Source organism: Nelumbo nucifera, chromosome 1 (assembly GCF_055504915.1).
Source record: "Nelumbo nucifera cultivar China Antique chromosome 1, China Antique-T2T, whole genome shotgun sequence".
Lineage (NCBI taxonomy): Eukaryota > Viridiplantae > Streptophyta > Magnoliopsida > Proteales > Nelumbonaceae > Nelumbo > Nelumbo nucifera.
Window position 1 is genome coordinate 94,648,065 of NC_142649.1, and position 23,212 is coordinate 94,671,276.

At 39.0% G+C, this 23,212-nt stretch overlaps 1 protein-coding gene across 1 annotated transcript in view; it reads left to right on the forward strand.

Moving 5' to 3' along the window:
- Positions 1–407: 407 nt before the first annotated feature.
- Positions 408–23,212, forward strand: part of LOC104605612 (COMPASS-like H3K4 histone methylase component WDR5A) — a 30,858-nt gene continuing 8,053 nt past the window's right edge. The window contains exon 1 of the mRNA XM_088889150.1: positions 408–1,430. Coding sequence (XP_088745276.1) covers positions 786–1,430 — 645 coding nt within the window. The 5' untranslated portion in view covers positions 408–785. The remainder of the gene's footprint in view (positions 1,431–23,212) is intronic.

Here is a 23,212-nt window from a genome sequence, read left to right on the forward strand (position 1 = left end):
TGGTATTTTGAAAATATTTAATATCATCTAATTCTTCTAACTGATGATGAATTAACGTCGAGTATTAATTTATCCATAAAATGAAAATTCAAATATTAGATTGTTGCATTTTAAAGTTCGAATACTAAATTGGCACTTGGCCTAAAATAGAGGATACCTATCAGGAATTTTCCCTAATATAATAATTAAACAGTAAAGGTACAATTTACCGATTAACTAAACAGAGGCCTAGTTTAAGAAATTTGCCTTATTAGCAATGACACGACAGAAGGTAAGTTTGTAACGAATTGACGATGGGTATTTAAGAGAAATTAAAAACAGTGAAGAGTTTTAGATTTTTATTTGGGTATTTTGTGATAAGCCCACCTCACATATAAGTAACCCCTCCCAAAGTTGTTGGTAGCGGCCAGCGGGATTCGAATCCCCTATCTCAGCTTTGGCCTTCCGGGTTTTTCATCAAACATACTTCTAGGCTTTTATGTGGGACTCATCTTGAAGGCCAAAGGCCGCTGTGCGAAAGCCCTCCCAGGTCCCAAACGGGCACTTACTACTCCTCCTGTTGTGTAGCCCCATGAAGCGAAAAGAAAAGTCCTCTCAGGTCCCAAACGGGCACTTACTACTTCTAGTTGGCTAGTTTTTGTTTCCCTCGGGAGATCAGCTAGTCATCGTCGATCAACTCGTTTGAATTTCCCCCGCATTATCTTCTTCCGAAGCCACTAAAATCCGGCTTTGCATCCAACTGACAGAGAAGAAGAAGGAATCTTTTGACACAGAAGTTTCCATCAATGGCTTCGGATTCAGCTGAAGCCATGAAACCATACAAGCTAAGACAAACCCTAACAGGACACAAGCGCGCCATCTCGAGCGTCAAATTCTCCGAAGACGGCAAGCTCCTGGGCAGTTCATCGGCTGATAAGACTATTCGTCTATGGCGTCCTTCCGACGGCTCTTTCATTCAAGAGTTCGAAGGCCACGAACAAGGCATCTCCGATTTTGCTTTCTCTTCTGATTCCCGTTATGTTTGCTCGGCTTCCGATGACAAGACCGTGCGTATATGGGACGTCCAAACCTGTTCACTCGTTAAGACTCTTAATGGTCACACCAACTATGTTTTCTGCGTGAACTACAATCCCCAGTCGAATATGATTGTTTCGGGTTCGTTCGATGAGACGGTTAGAATATGGGATGTGAAGACGGGGAAGTGTTTGAAGGTCTTGCCTGCTCACTCGGACCCTGTTACAGCCGTTAATTTTAACCGAGATGGGTCCTTGATCGTTTCAAGTAGTTATGATGGTTTGTGTAGGATTTGGGACGCATCTACGGGGCACTGTATGAAGACTCTCATTGATGATGAGAATCCGCCGGTTTCCTTTGTGAAGTTCTCACCTAATGGGAAGTTTATTCTGGCTGGGACGTTGGATAATACATTGGTATGTCGACACTGCTTTAGCTGCTTACGGAAAGGGATTCCTTTTTTTTTCCCAAAAATATTTCCTTTATGATTGCTGTTGTTGTTGTTATTGTTTTTGTTATTGTTATTGTTATTGTTATTGTTATTCAATGTATACAAAGTGGTTTGCGACTAACAGAGCACTGCTTTATCAACATACTTCTTGTTTCGCAGTTGCTATTGGATCCCTGTTTCTGAATTAATTCTTGACAATTTTTTGTTTAAATTACGTATTCTGAAAGACAAAAACTCTTATTACTGTAGTATTTTTTTTAATATTTTGATAATTTGTGACACCAATCGATTCTGTGAAGCTATGGTACTGCCTGCAAGTAACTTGTTCAGTTCACCTATGAGTAGTATGCTTGCTTCTCTTAGATTATTTCTTGCATGTTTGTATGGGATTTTGCATATTGTGCCTCTTAGTTTTTTTAGTCCTTTAAATATATTCATTCCAAAGGAGCGGGTATGTTTAATACGAGAGGAAATCTTCATATGCGTTTTGTTGTCTTAGAGGAAGACCTATGGTGTATGTTGTTTGAAGATGACATAGCTTTGGTTAATAGGACTAAAGATTGATTGAATTCAGTTCAGGATATATGCTTTAAAGTGTAAGGTTTAGAATAGAATTAAGTTAAGTAAACAGAAAATCTGGAAAGTAATTCTAATAGTGTTATCAATGTGGTTCATGATGACTAGTCATTTTGGCCTCACTAGTTAATGCAATGACTAGTCAATGTTTAGGCACTGACCGGTTTATAAAAAAACTTATCTTCAAAATTTCAGATATTAATGCAGTCTCATAAGTAAATTATAAATATAGACTACAATTATGAAAGAAAGGAATGGTATTGATCATTAAGTTTACAATCTTTGTTTTGCAAACAAAGAAAAAGTTAAGCTGGATAGGCTAGGATAGGGAATCACAGCCTTTGTTTCCAAATAAAGAGTGCAACCTTGACTAGTTGACTATCCAATGTGCCATTTGTCTGTGGAAACTCTATACCAATATACCACTGTTTGGAAGAAAACTTAAAAAGAACTCCTCCACTGCCTTCTTTTATTTTATTCTTTTTTCTATTTTATATACCATCATCCAATATTTGAATGAACAATTTGGGAATGGGTCTTCTCCCTTTTTGGGTGTAGGTGGAATCCCCCATTGAATGTGCAAAGTTTATTTTCTTCCTCATTTTTTAGGTGGCATTTGAAAAGAGGTAGGATTATGTGGAGATGCTTAAGGGCTGCTGTATGTTGGTCCTTGTGGGGAGAACGAAACTCAAGAATCTTCTCAGACAGGGAGAGGAGCATTGAAAATGTAATAGAACTGATCCACTTAAAGGTGGCACAATGGTTAAAGTCCTCAGATTTGTTCACTGATTTCACTCTGGATGACTTGCTGAGAAAGTGGGAAGAGATTGCTAGCTCTGCCCAGGTTAGAACTGGGCTAAGTCCTTCTTGGACCCCTCTCCCTACTGGTTATATAAAGCTGAACTTTGATGGCAGTAGTAGAGGGAACCCAGGGCAATCTGGCATTGGGGGTGTATTCAGGGATGAGAATGGGATTGTATCAACCATGTTCTCAGGCCCAATTGGTGATTCCCTCAGGGCTGAGATTCTTACGGCATTGGAAGGAGTTCGAAGGGCAAAAGAATTGAATATAAGGAGGCTTATAGTTGAAAGTGATTTGGAGGTGGTAGTAGGGTAGCTAAAAGAAGATAAGACTGGGTTGTGGGGCTACAACAATGAAAAGAAAATTTCAAGTGGCTGGCTAAGGATATGGGAGTAAAGTACAGTTGGGTGAAGAGATCTGCTAATTCATTTGTTGGTGGCTTAGCCAAGCAAAAGGTGATTCAGGAATCTCTGTTCTGGGCTCTTTTGTAATTTTGTTTTCTTTTTTGGGGGATCTAGCTTCTGTTCGGGGAGAGATAGTTTACCTCCCCCTGCTTGTAATTATTCTTTATAACTGATTAATGAAAGTTCTTGTTATTGATATAAAAAATTATTGTTCCATCACAAATATTTAAAGCAACAACATGAATATAACAAAATGCAAATATGTTCTTTATTACTACTATTTCTAATAATTACAGATACAAACAAACAAATAAAGCTTTGTAGTTAACTAGGTTGACTAGTCAACCTTGCAGATGCTTAGTTGTCCTAGATGACCACATAATGAGTATTGACTGACTAGTTAGTGATGCAGTCAGTCTGGTCCTCAACACTTTCATAGGACTGTTATAATAAACATGGGGGTAGAAATAAGTCTGAAAGGATGTGCCTCTAAATCAGGTTATCCAATGGACCTGCAACCTTCTTAGTATCTCAGTGGCCAATCCAGTGTGATCATGTAACTCATGTACCTTGGATGGATGTTAGTGATGTGGTTCATGTACATTGGATGCATCAAATGGATAATTCCTCAGAGCTCCCCCTATTTGTCCCCAAAACCTCTGATATTGTAATACCGGTAGACCTTGGAACCCATTGAATTGTAGCTCTTAAGTCCTTCATGGTGTCCTTTACCTCCCTTATGATATGCCTATATCTCCTTGGACTCCCTTGATTCCTTTTCACCAATTCACCCGTCCTGTTACCACTCGAGAATTACCTTCTTTGATGAAATAGCTCTAATTCATAGTCTTAGCCCTTTTACTTCTAACACAGCTCACAATTCTGCTCTGACCAAGCCTCCATTTCCTGTTGGGCTGGAATACAATGCTAGTATATGCCCTACTTTGCCCCTAAAAACACCCTCTACACCAAAATGTCCCAGATTACCAAGGCAACAACCATCAAAAGTCATTTTAATGAATCCTGTAGGTGGTTTTCTCCCTTGTACTGCTGTAATAGCTCTCAATAGTTGAATATTCCGCCATCATTCTCCAATTTCTTAAAATATCAGCATTCATAAAAAAATCTTAAAATATTATCATTCGTAAAAAAAAAACTTAAAATATCATCAATTGTGAAAGGTCTAAACTCATCCCTTGATTTAGCCTGGATTTTTTTTTTGATCAGTAAACAAGTATTTTATTTAAAAATAAGGTTAAGACAAATTTGTACAACTTGGTGATGGGAATGTTGTTCCCAATTTAGTACACTTTTCTGTCCCAATTTACAGTGCAGCCCAAAATAATTGTTGCCTCAGTGCCCCTTGATTTAGCCTGGATTACCAAGGCAGCAACCATCAAAGTTCATCTTAATAAACTTGTAGGTGGTTTGTTTCATTGTGCTGCTGATAATAGTTCTCATAGTTGAAGAGTCAACCACCATTCTCCAATTTCTTAAAATATCATCAATTGTGAAGGATCTAAACTCACCCCTTGATTTAGCTCAATGTGCCAACTTGATTGATATATATTTTCAATTATCTCCTCTACATACACCCCTTGCCATTTTTATTGATACTTCTTGCATTTCTTTCCTCCCACATACACTATAACGTTGCAGCCTCAAGTTCAAAATATTGACATGATACACCCAATACGGGTATCATATTTGTATTTGAAAGCTCAGCATGTGGCAGGGGTGGAATGACATGATGCTGTTCAGGGCCTATGGCATTGGTTATGAATGCCACTAAAAGTTATAGTGGCAGTCATAACTGTCACTAAAAGTTTACTGCCAGCATAGGTTCGCAGATCTTCAATATTCATCTAAACTTTTTGACAGTTTTTACAGGCCGTCAGCTGTCTTGACAATTTAGACCACCAACATTTATCCAATTATACATGTAGAAATAGTGGGCCAGTTGGGCCATAATCTTTTTATGTTTTGTTCATTAGTTTCTTGAGTTAATGGGCCTTAGTTCCTTTTTTTTATTTTTTAAAGAAAGATAACTTTGTATTAAACACAAGAAAAAGGAAGGGTGTACATTAGAGGATGTACAAGCCTCAAAGACAAAAAGGAGGCAATATTAGTTAGGCAATATATTCACACTATACAAAAAATCCCTTCCCAAACCCAACTTTGCTAAACAGCTAAACCGTCAGCCAAAAAGTGTAAGAAGCTGGACAGTCTCCAAGAGCCCGGACCCTGCTCTTTATTGATAGCATTTCTAGAATCATCTTCCATAATCCATTGTAAGTGAACTGAAATGGAGGACCTTTGCAAATCTTAAACCTTGAAGGAGGGCACAAACTTCAGCTTCCGAGGCATCCTCAGCTGTAATTGGGCCACTAGAGGCCCAGCAAATATCCCCCTAGAACTGTAGAATATCCCACCAATACCAGCAGCCGACTGAGAGGAAGAATTTTTCTTGAAGCTACCATCAAAATGAAGGATAAAATTGCTAGCCTGTCTGGGTGGAAGAGTGTATGAGGGGAGATCAGCAGGTGGGGGGGGGGAGGTAAATAAATTGTCCTGCCAGGATCTACTCAGGTTGCCAAACTTACACCTTCAAAGGTCTTATGCGTATTCATGCAAGAAAACAGCAAAGACAACGCCCTGTTTTTGAGAGCATCCCAAGGAGAAGATTTGTTATCAAACACTCTTCTATTTCTCTCTTCTCCAATGTTCTACAAGATCGCATGTGTTATAGGCTTATAGCCTTCGAAAAGATCTTACCCCTCTCACCCATACCATAACAAATCCATTGATTGAGGAGATCACCAATAGTGTTTTGGGAACCTAGCTGTAACTTGCCCCGAGAGTAGAGTCCAGGAAGAACTGCCATGATCTTCTTGCTGCTTGATAGTTGATGAGTTGATGTCCAATGGATTCCCCATCACTTGCACAAGGAGCAGACATGGGGAGAGAGAACCCCCTCCCCTCTCTCTTTCTTGGAGAATGTTGAAAGTATTCAGTCTTCCCCAAGCCACTTTCTAAACGAGGAAAGAGGCCCTTGGGGGAACTGAAGAGAGCCAAACCTTTCTAGCCTGAAAAGGAGGAGTCGAGGAACTGGAGGTGGCAACAAGCTGATGAAAAAAAGACTTAGTAGTGAAATTGACATTGGGGGTTAAGGACCAGATTAGGGAATCAGGGATTGAGTTTGAAATGATGACCTTTGAGAGCTGTGAGAGGAGAGAAGAGAGCTCTTCAATCTTAGAATCTTTCAGGGCTCTTCTAAAGTTGAGGTTGAAGTTGTAGGAAAGGCTTATATTGTCTTGGAGCACTGTTGAGGAAACTAGGGTGTTTTTATCTTGGACTAACCAATAGAGGGAGGTGGAAGCCTCCATGAGGGGTCTATTTCCCCACCACAAGTCTGTCCAGAACTTGATAGTTTCACCGATACCTAGTTTGAATATGAGAAAAGGGAGAAAGGACAAGGGAGTGGAGAATGCCTTTCCAAGGATTGACTGTAGAAAACTCAGGTAGAAGTTGGTTGCTGCCCCCTCCAAGGCTTCTCCGACCATACTTGTTGGAGATGATTGAAGCCCAAAGGGAGTTTTGGTCTTTTTTTAGAGAGATAGAGAGGGAGGGGAAGTCCCAACTCCCATGTAGGTGATTGGCTAGGACTCAATTCTACAACCCAAAGCTTCCTTCAGCACATTCAGCACTTCAGTGGAGGTGTTTATACCAAAGATGGTGCTCTTATCAAGGTTTGTCTTCAGCCCAGTTACTGCTTCAAAGCATTTAAAGATCCTTTTAAGATTTTGGACAACATAAACATTCTCTTCTAAAAAAATGGTGTCATCAGCATATTGAAGGTAAGAGATATGAATAGTCTCTTCCAACCATAAACCCCTGGTGAGATCCAACTCTTTGGCTTTTTGCATAAAATAATCCAAAATATCGGCTAGTAAAGTAAGAGGAGGGGGGAGAGAAGGCAATCTTGTCTCAGTCCTCTAGAGGCTTTGAAGAAATCCTGAGGGGAGCCATTAATGAGGATAGAGAACCTATCCTATTTGATGCATCCTTTCATCAATTTGATCCAAGTTTCACCAAATCCCTTCAACTCAAGAATCCTTCACAAATAATTCCAATCAACTTTGTCATAGGTTCTCCAAATCAATTTTACAAACTACTTCGCTTTGACTTCTCTTTTTCCCATCTTCCACCACTTCATTAGCAATGAACACACTGTCCACAATTTGTCTTCCTTGGATAGAGACACTTTGAGAAGGGCCCACCACTTCATCAATCACCTTTTTTAATCTATTGGCAAGGACTTTCGGAATTATCTTGTAAAGGATTCCAAGGAGCTAATAGGCCAGAAGTCTTCGACTTCTAAAGATCCAGTCTTTTTGGGAATAAGCTTGATGAAGGTACAATTTGTTCCCTTATTGATTTTTGCCAATTTGAAAAAGTCATTAAACACTTGCAATAGGTTCCCCTTTACCAGGTCCCAACATTCATGATAAAAGGCCAAGGAAAAGCTGTCCAGCCCCGGGGCTTTATCTTCATCTAAAGAAAAAACATCTTCTTTGATTTCTTTTTCACTGAAATGCCTTTCCAGCCAGCATTTACTAACACGAGAGAGTCTGGGTCTATTCCAAACCAACAGATTTGGTCTCCAAACCCTATCCTTGGAATAAAGGCCTTTGAAGTAATTAACAACCTCTTCTTTGATTTGAAATGGGTTATCCAACAACTGATCTTCCACTTTAAAACTTAGGATAAGATTTTTCTTTTTTTATTATTTCTTAGGATAAGATTTTTCCTTCTTCTCCCATTTGCATACTTGTGGAATTAACAGGTATTTCCATCTCCTTCCTTGATCCAAAGCACTCTGGCCCTCTGCTTCCGAAAGATTTCCTCTTTGTGGTGATGGTCTCCTGCACTTTACCTCTCTTTTCCCAATTCTCCCTATCAAGCAGGCCTTTAGCTTCTTTCTCATCAAGAAGAATAAGCTTTTTCCAGATTCTCTCTTTTCCTTAGGGATAGGATTGAAAATTTCTTTACTCCAAGTCCAAGCCTTTAATTTAGATTTCACATATTGAAGCTTCTTTGAATACTTACAATCAGCCCAACCATCCACCTCATACTCCTACCGCTTAATAACTTCTGAGTTGAAGTTCGGATGTAGGATCCAAAAGTTTTCAAATCTGAAAGGTCTACTCATTTGAACTGAGTCAGTGTTTAGAATCATAGGCCAGTAGTCCGAGGTACTCCAATGCCCAGTAACTTGAGCCAGCTTTGGAAATTAGTCTTACCAATCTAGGGAAATGAGAAATCTATCAAGACAACAACTGATTGGGCTTGACTAAAGATTTGACCAAGTGAAGTAAGCATTTTGCAGAGGAGGGTCTATTGAGGGAAAACTCTTGAATGAAGGTAGATAAAGCTCTCATTACTTTTGGTTCGCCTACCACCGTTGGATTTCTCGTGGGGGAATCTGGTCACATTAAAATCTCCAATCACACCCCAAGGCAATTGACTATAGAAACCAATTGAGCTTAATTCCTCCCAAAACAACTTCCTATCTCTTTGATTGTTTGGGCCATAAACTCTTGTTAAAATCCAATTAAAATCATCTGAGAGGGAAGAAAAGAGGATGGAGATTGAAAACTGTCCTCTATCGATTTCCAATCTCGACAAAGAGCTTTCACCTCAAATGATAACATGCACTCCTGAGGCACCAATGGAAGCAATCCAAGTCCGTTTTTTATTTTCACCTCCCAAATTTCTCTAATCAGCTTCCTGCTAAAGCTTTCGTTTTTGGTTTCCTGTAAAATCACCACATCTGGATTTTCTCTAAGAAGAGTCTCTTTTACCAATCTTTTTTTCTGCTCTCTGCCTAGCCCTTGAATGTTCCAAGTTAGGATCTTCATTAGGCATAAGAAAAGCTTCTCCCATATGATCTTTTTCCTTCCCCTTTGATTAGCACTATCTTCCTAGTTCCTTCTATCTCAATTACTATGCAATTTCCGACTGACCTCAGATGTAAACTGCCACCTTCTTCTCCTAAGAAACTGCCTAACATCCAGAAATTGCGTTTCCCATCTTGTAAGGATATCCAGAGGCTTTTTGCCATCTTATTTGTCTCATTGCTAGAATCACCATCCATTCTTTATGTTTATTGACAATTGCCTCATTAAGGGCTATCTTGTAATTGGCCTATTAGTTTCTAATTGTGATTAATAAAAGTGATTAGGGGCTGGAATAAGATGCACATTTGACTCTTCTCCTTCTCTCTCCTCTTTTCTCTTCTTCTCTCTTCCTTTTGCACCGATTTTCCTCTCCTTTTTTCTGCTTTTCTTTGACTAAATAAAGAACCTATTGCTAGTTGTTTTTCATCTTGGTATCAGAGTGGTGCAACTATTCTTTTCTTTTTTCATTTTAATCCCATACACAATGTGCATGGAGAACTGAATGGTTGATTGATTAAAGAAGATATTGAGTCCAGTTGGTAGAGGATTCTGAGAGAAAAGGGGCAATCAGATTATTGTTCAAGGCAGTTCTTGGAGTTTTTGCACGAAACCCTAGCTAACTGGAGATTTTGAGTGAAGGGTCCCAAAGGGGGTTCTAACTTGGCACTTAAGGCTTGAAGGATTTCCTTTTGATTCTTATAAAGATTGATCCAAGTAGAATTGGATTCTGGAGATACTACAAGGAGTGGCCGGAATTTTTTGTTTTCTCCTATGTTGCTGGATGTAGTGCAACCGTAGTTTGATCCAAGTAGAATTAGATTCTGAGATACTACAAGGAGTGGCTGGAATTTTTTGTTTTCTCCCATGTTGCTGGATGCGGTGCAACCATAGTTTGGGTATCCTATTAAGGTCAGTATCAGTTATTATCATTTTTAGTCATCCTTATTTGGTATTTGAAAATTGTTCATTGAAGTTTTGGAAGTAATGGAGCACTCTGAAGTAGAGATCAAGCAAAGCTCAAAGTTGATAGATTCTGAGAGCTTCTGTAGATCCTCTACTGGCCGTGACCACAATGAAGCTTGATGGAACCAATTATTTGGCTTGGTCACAGTCAATGAGAATATATGTTTGTAGTATTTGTAGTAGAGGAAATTGGGGATATATCTCTAGTAATAAAGCCTAAGGAGGATGATCCTTCCAACGAGAAATGGATGGAAGAAAACTATACTGTCATTGGTTGGTTGGTGAACTTAATGCAACCTTTCTCAGGCTTATTCTATGGTGAGTAGGGAGGAAAGCAGAAGGTGGGTTTAGGTTCAAGGGTTAGTTCTAGTTGACCACTTTGCAAATGTAGGGATGAAATCTAAGGCAACTAAGGAAAAGAAAGATGTTATATGTGAGTATTAGAAAAAGATAAAGTATACGAAGGATACTTGCTAGAAGTTACACCCACACCTTTTGCTAGCTTGGTTTAGAAATTGTAATAACAGTAAGAAAGTTGGAAATGGAAAGACTGGGAATGCAAATGCTACCATGGTTGCGAATGGTGACAAGGGTTGTAAACTTGTAACGAGGAGAATACTACTATTGAGTAGTTGACAGTAGTAAAAGTCGAATTTGAGAAGTATGGGAGGATGATTAATCACCTTGAAAGCATAGTTGCAACAATTTCTAATCATTTAGGCCATTCACCTTCCTCTACTTTTGCACATTAAGATATACGGGCTACTACCAACAATGCAACTACCTCAAACAATCGTAGAATCCCTTGGGGTTATAGATTCTAAAGCTTCTGATCATATGACTAGTGTTTCTACTTTGTTCAATTCCTATAACTTGCTTTTTGGTCGTGATAAAATAACCCTGGATGATGGCTTCCTTGCTCCTATTTTTGGCAAGGGAGACATCGAGACCACAAATACCCTTACAATTACCTTTGTCCTTCATGTCCCTAAACTCCACACTGACCTTTTGTTTGTAAGCTTGGCTAAATCATTAAACTATTGTATAACCTTTTCTCCTTGTTGCATTTTTAAGGATCTGCAGTCTTTTAAGGTGATTTGGAGTGGCCACGAGGCAAATGGAATATATCTGCTAGATTTTCCTAAGCAAAGGCAAGGACAACCACTAAAAGTTGCTTTTGGATTCTTCCTCGTTAGAGTCCATTAGTTGTATTATGTTATGTCATTTTTGGCTAGGTCACTTATCTTTTTCAACTTTGAGTCATTTATTTCCAGAATTGTTTAAAGGAGTTAGTTTGTTAAGTCTGCATTGTGAGTCATGCAAATTTTCAAAGCATTGTAGAAACACTATCCTTTGTGGGGGTCTTATCATTTACCTTCCATGGGTAGCTATCAATATATATTTTTTTTGTTCATCGATGATTTTTTCTAGTACACTTGGATATATCTGATGCACTTGCGTGATGAATTCCCAAAGATTGTGAACAATTTCCTAAGTTTATTGTTACTCAATTTGATACTTGTATCAAAATATTCTAGTTAGATAATGCAAATGAATATTTTGGAAAGAGTCTTGCTTCTTATCTTGATGATTTTGGGGTTATTCACCAAAGTTCTTTTTGTACGCACTCCACAACAAAATGAAGTTATTGAATGGAAAAATTGTAATATTGTTGAAATAGTCAGAAGCATTTTATTTTCCTCATATATATATATATATTCTTTTTTGGTGGGGGGAGGATGTTGTTACTACAAAAACTTGTCAATCTATGCCATAGTCTTGGTTTCAAGTCTTCCTTTATCCTACTTTTTCACAACAAAGACCTTTTCCCCCTTCCTCTTTGCGTCTTTGGTTGCACTTGCTATGTCCATATTCTAGTTCTTCAAGACAAATTCAGACCAAAGACCTGCAAATGTATTTTTCTTGGTTATGATAGAAGAGTTACTATTGGTTTGATATGGTTAGTGGCACTCGTTTTGTCTCTATGGATGTTACTTTTGCGGAGTCTGTTCTCTTTTATGGTCTTTCTCCTAAGGGGAAGTATTCATTTGAGTTCTTTGATCTCCTTCCTATTCTTATTGAGTCTAGTGGTGAACCTCTTATTGAGTCACTTCATTGTGTCTCCTTTTGTTGAGTCATCTCCTAACTCTTCTCTTCCAGTTCCTCCATAGCTGCCTCCACATCCTCCCTCATTTGTTACTCCACCTGTCCTTCAGAGGTGGTACTAGTGGCAAAGGCTCAAGAATGAATAGGTTGTTTTTTACTCCAATAGTTAAGCCTCCTACACTTCTAGTTGCTGAAGAGACAAGTGTTGAGGCCATGCCTTTGCAATCCCCTTTCCCTAACCTAGATATACCCATTGCCATAAGAAAAGGTAAAAAGAAAGTGTGTTGCACATTGCATTTCAAAGCACCACTCTTATGGACTGCTCTCCTATCATATTATTCCTTCTTAGTCTTTGTTTCTTCTTGCCTATCCCAAACTCTGTATCAAAAGCACTATCAAAAACCAAAACGAAGGGATGCTATGAGAACTGAGATAGAGGCATTGTATTAGAATGACACTTGGGATGTGGTTGATTTGCTTGAAGGGAAGGAGTCCATTGGGTGCAAATGGTTTTATACCATAAAATATCATGCATATGGTTCTATTGAAAGGTTCAAAACTTGGTTGGTTGCCAAGGGGTATGCACAGGCATATGGGATAGGTTACTTGGAGACATTTGCCCCTGTTGCTGAGATGATTTTTGTGAGAGTTTTATTATCCTTGGCAGCTAATTTTGATTGGTTGCTCTATTAGATTGATGTAAAGAATACTTTTTTGAATGGGGACTTGCATGAAGAAGTGTATATGTCTCTTCCTCCTAGGGTATGTGGAAAAGAAATGCAAGGTGAGGTATGTAAATTGAATAAATCACTCTATAGCCTTAAGCAATCCCCTAGATCCTAGTTTGAAAGATTTAGAGCTGCCCTTGTTCACTTTGGATATACATAGACACAGTTAGATCATACTCTCTTTGTGAAGAGGAGAGGTGCATTGTTTACCTTATTGATTGTCTATGTGGATGACATTTTAATTACTAGTGGTGATATGCAAGAGGTTGATAACCTTAAGAAATTCCTTAATGCTGATTTTGAAATAAAAGATTTGGGGGAATTGAGGTATTTCTTGGGGATTGAAGTTTCTAGATCTAAAGATGGCATCTTCATCTTCCAATGTAAGTATGTGCTTGACTTGCTTACTAAAATAGGCAAACTTGGGGTAAAACCACCTACCACATCTGTTGATTTGAACCAAAAGCTCTTAGCTTCTACGGAGAGTTACTTGAGGATAGGGAAGTGTTCTAGAGTTTGCCTGGGAAGTTGTATGTATGCATGACTCGCCCTAACATTTCTTATGCTGTTTGTGTCATTAGCTAGTTTATGCATGCCCCTAGAGATGTACATATGGTTGCAGTAGAGAATTCTATGTTACTTGAAGGATATACCAAGAAAAGGTACCCTTTTTGTAAGCATGATCACATGGAACTAGAGGCCAATATAGATGCAGATTGGGTAGGTTGTATTGATGATAGGTGGTCTACATTTAGGTATTTTACTATGATGGATGGAAATCTGGTTTCTTAGAGGAGAAAGAAACAATTAGTGGTCTGCTAGGTCTTCAGATGAAGCAGAATATAAGGCCATGGTCCATGGTGTATTTGAATTATTGTGGTTATGGTCTTTGATGCAAGAGATGGGTGTTGAATATGACAAGCCATTGATGTTGTATTGTGATAATCAGGTGGCCATGGACATAGAACATAATCCTATCCAACATGACCACGAAGCATATTGAGGTAAACACTTCATTAGAGAAAGAGTGGCATCTGGGGAAGTTTGTCTACCCTTCATTGCATTTGAAGAGTAGTTAGTTGATGTTCTTAGCAAGGGAGTTCCTAAGGCTAAATAACACCAGTATGTAAGCAAGCTAGGCATGATTGACATCTATGCTCAACTTGAGGGGGAGTGTAGAGATAGTCGGTCGGATGGACCATAATCTTTTAATGTTTTGTCCATTAGTTTCTTGAGATAATGGGCCTTTAGTCTTTTTTTTTTTCTTTATGGTTATTGACAACTGCCCATTAAAGGCAATCTTGTAATTGGCCTATTAGTTTCTAATTGTGATTAATAAAAGTGATTAGGGGTTGGAGTAAGATGTACGGTTGACTCTTCTTCTGATCTTTTCTCTTGTTCTCCCTTCCTTTAGCATTGATTCTCCTCTCCTTTTTTCTGTTTTTCTTTGATTAAACAAAGAACCTATTGCTGATTGTTTTTCATCTATACCAGCAGTCCAAACTTGTTAGATCTATGGATTTTTCCAAAAATTATCAAAAACAATTTTTTATATGTTATAAATGGTTTTCATTACAGGAAAGAACTATTATATAAATCTATCAATGATCTATTAAACTCATTGATCTAAGATTTATTTATGCCAAAAATGAATTTTTCTTATTTTTTAGAAAGACACCAAAAATTAGAAAATCACTTATTTTATATATTCTAAATGATTTTCATGGTATGAGAACTATAAGATGGACCTATCTATGATCTATCAAACTCATTGATCTAACAACAATTTGATGTGTCTTGTGATGGATTTTTGGTAGATTGGAAACTCAAACATTGTTTGATGTATTATTAGTAAGATTTAGTGTTATTGATGTATTTGTGGGATTTGTAAGATTTCCCTAATGTATCTAGGTGTATCCATATCTTTCCATAGTATCTACATTTATTCCCAGTATATTTGTATCCAGAATCTATATCCAATCTTCCCAATATGGTATGTGATACCAATATTTTGTACCTTGTGCAACCCTTTTTGGGTGCATTCCAATATGATACACCATCATCTCATGTACATCCTCTTTTTTTTTTTGTTTAATGAAAGTCTCCCTCTATCTCAAAAGAAAAAAAATACTTTGAACCTTGTGCAACCCTCATACACCACACAATTTTATCTCTTTTCTTTGAAGGAAGGAAATAGAGGGGCTGAACAATATTTTAGATTAGTTGGAGGGGACCATTTGAACCCAAAAGAGAAGAAAAGATTTTTTCTTTTGAGAAAAGAATTCCCAAATTAGAAATATAAAGTTGCACGAGATTAGTGGGTGGAAATTATTTTCACCATTTGTTTTGCACAAGAGGCATAAATGGGGGGGCACCATATACCATATAGATCCAAGTATATCTCAGTGATTTAAAAGGCGTGCCTAGGCGCACAGGCAAGGCACATTTTAGGGTAGGTGCCTTGCCCAGGTCCTAGGCACAATCCTTTCAAAAGGCGCACGCTTGGTGCGACTAGGTGTACGTCTGATGTGCCTTGCGCCTCAGCCCAAATGTGTGCCTTTTGAAAGTTTGACACTTCTTTGCTTTTTTTGAACCTAGCGGTTGGGCCGGGGGCTCCGCCCCTGGACCCCTGTGAGAACCCTCTATTCAGTAATGTTGTTCATTCATTCATCCTACTAAAATATCTACTTAAAAAGCAATTAAAATTATAAAATCATTATTTTTTGTGTGAGAACTAAGAATTTAGGACCCTAACATGGACTTGTTTGGGCTTGCCTCAAGGGGCATGGCACAAAGGCAGCTTGTAGAATCAGGAATGTAATATGTTTTAGTTTTACATCACATTAGCTACTTTAAGTAATGCAATTGAGGAAAAAAAAGAGATTGTGGGTTTTACATGCTTGAGAATGTTTTATATGTTTGATTTTATTTTTAAATTCACATTTGAATATGCTTTACATGTTATGTTTATGAATTTTAATTTTAGATAATAGGTTTTTTAAAACATTTATTTTAAAATTTAAAGTTTATATTTTTTTCAATATTATTGTTTAATATTTTTTGATTTATTTTTGCATTTTTTGATTTTTTTTGACATTCTTTTTTATTTTTTATCATTTTTTATTGTTGTGTGTTGCTTCAAAAAGGCGCGCGCCTCGCACCTTGGGCGCAAATTGACCCTTGTGCCTTTTTTGCGCCTTGTGCAGTTGCACTTTTAAAACATTGGGATATGTGGGATCCAATTATAGGAAGGTATAGACATAAGCCTGTTGTCTGGAAAAGAAAAGTTTGGTCAAAAGGAGGGAAGATAACCTTGGTTCAGTCAGCTTTGTCGAACTTGCCAACCTACTTCCTATCCATATTTTCAGCCTTGCTCTTAGTCAATAACACCTTGGAGAAACTCAGGCAATATTTCTTGTGGGGGGATCCTCAGAATGAGAGGATTCGTGTCTTGGGGGAAGTTTTGGAAACAGAAGTATGAAGTAGGTGTGGGAATACGGGACTTGAGATTCTACTCAAAAAATGGCAGTGGAGATATGTGGAAGAATTCTTAAAAGTAAATATGGTAGCCAAGGGTTAGATTGGGAGAGAGCTCCTACTCAAGAATCTCATGGTTTAGGTATTTGGAAGGGAATCATGAAACATAATGAGTTCTCGCAAATCACAACTTTTAGGTTAGGTAATAGGGAATGTATTAACTTTTGGAAAGATTTTTTGGTGTGGGACTAGGCCGTTGTGTGAATTCTTGATCTTTTAACCTGGCCAACAATAAGGATGCCACAATCAAGAAAAACTAAGTGTTAGAAGACAAGGTAATATGGAACCCAAGGCTGAGGAGTTTGTTTAACTGGGAAGCTAACAGACTTGTTCAGATGTTTGAACTGATCCGCTAGTTTCACCTAGTGTTGTTAGGGGTGGCAATTTCTCACCCAACCCGTTGACCCCACCCAACCCACCCATTTACTTGGCGGGTTGGAAATGGGTTGATCACCCATTGGGTCAATTTAAATGGGTTGGGTTTTGGATAACCATTGGGTTAACCACTAAAGATATAAGTATTAATTCCTTAGCCATTTGTTTTAATTTTCTTCATTTGTGTGAAGTGATTTATAATTAATAAATTAATTTTCTATTAATTATTGACTAAAATTAGTTTTGCCTCAAATCAACACACTTCAACCAAATCGACATAAATCCAAATCAACTCGACCCGAGTCCAGACCAGTTCAACTCAGTCTAAATATAAACAGACCCGATCACCTCGGTTCGGTTCGTCCGGGTTGGCCAGCCTAGTTTGAACTCGACCCGATCGACTCGAAGACAAAGCGGGGCTAGTTAGACTGGTTCGACCCATGCTTGGTACGATCCAACGCGAAATCTGCCCATCCTGCTTTGACATGCTTTGAATCATCCGACCCAGCCTACATTCGTACAGCCGACCCAAATTTGGATGGCCCAATTTACTCCCCTTGAGTGACCCGCTTTGGACCAGTCGGTTTGGTCCCAAACCTGTGCACAACCTAATATGGGCCGGTTCGAGTCAATCTGCCATCGACTGAATTGGTCTGGTCTGGTCCGACTGGACTAATCTAAATCCAAAACGGTTCAACCACTCTTAATGTGATTAGCTCGAAGATAATCCAATTAGATAGTTCAAGTTGGTCTGACCAGTTTGAACCTAAGTGGTTCGGTCAAACTTGAAACCTGAACATAATCAAATAGCTTCGCCACTTGTGTAAAAATAACATGCATGTAATGTGATTTGAACCTTCGCCACTTGTGTAAAACTACTATTACCTCCAAGCTATGACCAACTTATTTGTCAAGTGGGAGTTAGTTTTTTGTTTTAACTACATAAATATAAGATTAATGGGTTTGGGCGGGTTGGATTGGGTCAAGGTGGGTTTGGGTTGAACCCAACCCATTTAATTTTATATAACTGGGTCATTAATGGGTTGGTGGGTTAGATGGATTGGGTTGAAGCTCAACCCAAACCAAACCCACCCAACTCGCCCAATTGCCACTGCTAAGTGCTGTATGCAAAGGATTGTTGACTATGGAAAATAGCCAAATTAGGGGGGTTCTTGATTAAGTCATATATGAGCCTTTTTCCTTGCCTAGAGCTGGGGCTATGGCTTGGAGTTAGATATGGAAGGTAAAAGTACCTTCCAAGGTGGTTTTCGTTGTAGTTTGTATGGATTGCTAAGTTGGGTTTGTTTGGTGTACAACATCTTATCTCTACAAGAATAAAGTCGGGAGGAAAAGCAAGTGCAAGATGATAAAGATTTCAGGCTAGGGGTGGGGGCATGCATTATCAGGTTGAGGTTGCGATGTTCAAGGGTCAGTTCTGAGAAGTTAAAAGATTGTTTAAGTTTGAAAGCTTTAGAGGTACAGGGTGTGGATTATAGTTCCAAGGTAAGGACTAAGGAGTTAAGAGTAGTAGACTTGTTCATGGGCTGGGTAGCCCGATGGCTCGACCCGGCTCGACCCGCATCCCGGTCGGGCTTGGTCATGTAATTAGGCCCGCGGGCCTGACCTCGGGCCTAACACAGTAAGCCCGACTGTTTTACGGGCCGGGCTCGGGATTTATCAAAAAGCCCGGCTCGAGCCCGGCCTTGCCCGACTCAGCATTATATATTTTATAAAATACATAATATGTATTTTATATATTATATAAAATATATAAATAATATAATATTTATTGAAATATATATATTTATAATTTAATATATACATTTTTTTTTCTTTATAATTTCTCTCTCTCTCTCTCTCTATTCAGCCGCTTCAGCAGTAGTAACAACATGGGCTAAATTTCAGGCTTGGGCCCAGGCCCGGGTTTTGAGCTTTTTATGAGGGCTGGGCTCGGGCCCAAGTTGTAGGCCCAATGGTCGGGCCGGGCTCGGGCTCGGGTTTTAGAAAAATCTGTTAATACAGAGTGAAAGCCCGGCCCGACCCATGAACAGGTCTAGTTAAGAGGAAGCTAAGAAGGGAGGAGATCCATGTGAAGGGTTTCAAGAAGAAAAGTCCAGAGGGGTAAGTAGAGAAGCTGAAGGAGAATCACGAGGTGAGATGGGATCTGGATGGTAAGGCTTGGTGAACAACTTGGTGTAGGGAGTGAGGGAAGGGGAGAAGAAAATGAAAAGGGGGGCAAAGACGGGGTAAATTTGGTTGAAAATTCTATTTTAGAGGATGAGGGTAAAGGTAATGTTGATGATGATAGTTTGGAAGAAGGAGGTTTAAAGGTAGGAGCTGAAGGAGTTGGAAAGGAAACAGGGTTAGGAAAAGGAAATTTGATATTGCCTATTGCAAAAACTTGTGAGGCGAAGAAAATACGAAACTTTTCCCTAGGTTGAGTATAAGGAAATTGAAGATGAAGGTGGGGAAGAAGTTAAGGAAGATGATGATTGGGTGATTTTAGATGAAACCATGAAATTGGATGTGCAATATATTTGGAGACAGTGGTGAACAAAGAGGTGGAAGTCAGTAAAATTTTGGGCTCAGTGCTAGATAATGGTCTAGTGAAGGACTTTTTTTTTTCTAGCTTTTAGAGGCCTAAGACAAGGTGATCATCCCCTGTCACGATTCCTTTTCACCCTTATAACAAATGTGTTTAGTAGATTAATCTCAAAATTTGACAAAGATGGAGTGTTTAGGGGTTGGAGAATAGGTAGGAATAATATCCCAGTCACTCACCTCCAATTTGCTGAAGACATTATATTTTTTTGGTGAAGGGGATGATTTAAGGAATGTGAGGAATCTAAAAGAGGTTATCAATTTGAACCGGAACAAGAGTTGTGTGGAAGTCATCTATTTAGAAGATCGGGCTATAAGGGACATTGCAAAGTGCTTAGATTGCCCTACCTCTTCTTGGCTTTAAGTTGATTCTGAAATCTGGTTCTAGAAAAGTTTGGAAAGAGATTGGCAGTGTGGAAAAAGAACTACATTTCCTTGGGTGGTAGAGTTACTCTGATTAAGGCCACACTAGCTAGCCTACCAATTTACTTCCTTTCTATCTTTAGAATCCCCTCTAGGGAATCTAAGAGGTCAGAGAAGTTAATGAGGAACATTCTTTGGGAACTTGGGGAAGTCAAAAAGGATCACGTAGTCAATTGGGAGATTGTATGTAGGACTAAAGAGCAGGGAGGCCTGGGTTTAGGGAGTATAGCCAAGAAGAATATGGCTCTTCTAGGAAAATGGCTGTGGCCATTGGAGAGAAAGAGGCTGTGGCATGAGCTAATTGGTAGTATTCATGGCTGTTTGTAAAATGGCTAGGATGCTGGTACATCACAATAGGCTACTTTGGCTTCATTGTAGAAGGCAATCTTTAGTCTCCTTCCTCGATTCCTACAGTTTATCAGGTATGATGTTTGCTCTGGGAATCTAGTAAGTTTTGGGAAGATCCTTGGGTGGGCAATTCAGCTCTTAAGGATTTATTCCCTTTTCTTTATTCCATCTCCTTTCACAAAAAGGAACCGGTTGCCAGTTGTCTTTCTTCACCTTTAACCCCTTTATCTCGTAATTGGGATCTTAGCCTCCTTAGAGGTTTAAGGGATTTTGAATTAGCCAGTGTTGCAGATCTCCTTTCTCTTCTTGGTAACGTCTGCCTAAACCCTTTGTCACCGGACGGAAGAATTTGGTCTCCATCCCCAAAAGGTTCCTTCTCTGTTGCTTCCTTTTTTAATTCACTTTGTCTTTCCTCTTCCTGATGCAGGAGTTGAAGAGGCAAAATTGGATTTTTATGAAATTTTATGTATTTCTGTATTTTTGGACAGTAGGGGTATTTTTGTTAGTTTGCAATTTTTTTGTGGGGTCCAATAATAGGGTTTAAATTGTCTAGTTATAGTTTGTTTATGTTTAAACTTTCAGAGTCATTGCATAAGTAGGATTAGAGTTATTGAGTCTTCTTTGAATTGAAATAGGATATGACAGCTTAGTTTGAGTCCTACTAGGATTATTGAGTCTAACAATTTGACTTGTAAGACTATTATGAGTCTAACAGTTTGACTTCTAGGATTATTATGAGTTTAGAGTCTATAAATATGTATGGACGTTTTACACAAAGGCAATGAAGCTTATTGAGTTTTTCTTCAGCTTATGCTAACTATGGTGAGTGATTCCCATGTCCTAGAGTGATTCTAGGCACCCTGTGAGTGATTCCAGGTATTCTCTCTTCTTTCTCTCTTATTCCTTCAAGAAGCCATTACAGTGACTGACAACCATAAAACTCTGATCAATAAGACCATTCAACATTCTCTAAGGACTAAAATGAGCTGGTCCTACATCAGTTGGTATCAAAGCTAATGGTTTATGTAGGTTTTCAAGACTGCTATTCAGTCTTGATCACTAAGAGATTTTAGGTTCGATGAGAAGAGAAAGTGAAGAAGATGTAGAAGAAAGAGTGATGGAAGAGCAATAGAACATAGATTTTGAGGAGAAGAACAGAATGTCAATGTTCTGCCGCCGCCACTTTAAGTTAATATATATAGGTTATGCTAGTTACATGAAAGGACATATCTGCCCTTGGTGTTTACATCATAACTGCTAACAAATAACAACCAATATAAAACTGAAACTAGAAATAACAGAACAACAAAATAACCACAGCTGTGACTAGATACATTCTACCCTACGGACAGAGTGGTACCACAGCTGTGGGGCCCACATCAATGTTCTCTACACTCCCCCTCAAGTTGGGAGTATATGTTCATCATTCCCAACTTAGATAGATCCGCCTCTAGCTTCTTCCTTGATACGGCTTTAGTAAGAATGTCGGCTAGTTGCATATTGGTGTGATGTAAGGGAGGCATACTTCTTGAGATGAGACCCTCTCTCGCACAAAATGGCGGTCAACTTCAATGTGTTTGGTTCTGTCATGCTGTACTGGATTATGTGCTATATTAATGGCGGCTTGATTATCACAGTACAGCATTAGGGGCTTCTCATACTCAATACCCAACTCCTCAAGTAGAGATCTTAGCCATAGGATTTCAGCCACTCCATTGGCCATGGACCTGTATTCTGCTTCAGCACTTGACCGGGAGACCACACTTTGTTTGTTACTTCTCTAGGAGATAAGGTTTCCTCCCACAAGGGCACAATATCCCGAGGTAGACCTTCTGTCATCAACACTCCCAGCCCAATCTGCATCAGTATAAACCTCCACCTTCATGTGATTGTTGTTCTTGAAAAGTATACCCCTACCTGGGCATCTCTTCAAGTAGGCTAAGATTCTTTTTGCCGCAAGAAGATGTGTGATTCTAGGGGAATGCATGTACTGGCTGACAACACTAACAACATAAGTAATATCTGGTCGAGTGAGGCAGAGATATAGGAGCTTTCCTACCAGTTGCTGGAACATAACTTTGTCTTCAAGAAGCTCCCCACTCTCAGCACTAATCCTGTGATTTTGTTCAATTGGTGTATCTGCAGACTTGACACCTAACTTTCCAATTTCTGCCAACAGGTCTAAGACATATTTACTCTGAGATATAAAGATTCCCTGTTTGGATTTAGCAACCTCAATACTCAAAAAATACCGGAGTACACCAAGATCCTTCACCTCAAATTCTTGGTGAAGAAGCTGTTTAAGAGACTCAATCTCATGGCTATCATTCCCTATGACCACAATATCATCAACATATACTGCCAACAATGTCAAAGAGGACTCCACCCTCTTGATGAATAGGGTATGATCTGACTGGGCCTGTACATATCCAAACTTCACAAGTGCTAGTCTGAATCTATCGAACCAAGCCCTAGGTGACTGTTTCAAACCATACAAAGCCTTGTTGAGCCGGCAGACCTTCTTACCTACTTCTGCATCATAGAAGCCAGAAGGCAAACACATGTAAACTTCTTCTTGTAGATCTCTATTTAGAAAGGCATTTTTCAGGTCCATTTGGTATAAAGGCCAAGTGTGACTTGCTGCAAGGGACAAGAGAACTCGAATAGTAGTCATCTTGGCTACCGATGCAAATGTCTCCAAGTAATCTATGCCATAAGTCTGTGTAAACCCTCTTGCAACTAACCGAGCTTTATACCTCTCAATAGATCCATCTGCATTATGCTTCACCGTAAATACTCATCTGCATCCAACTGGTTTCTTTCCTTTTGGCAAATCAACTACCTCCCAGGTGTTGTTCTTCAACAGAACATCCATCTCAACTTGCATTGCATCTTTCCATTCAGGGACGGATAGGGCTTCTTGC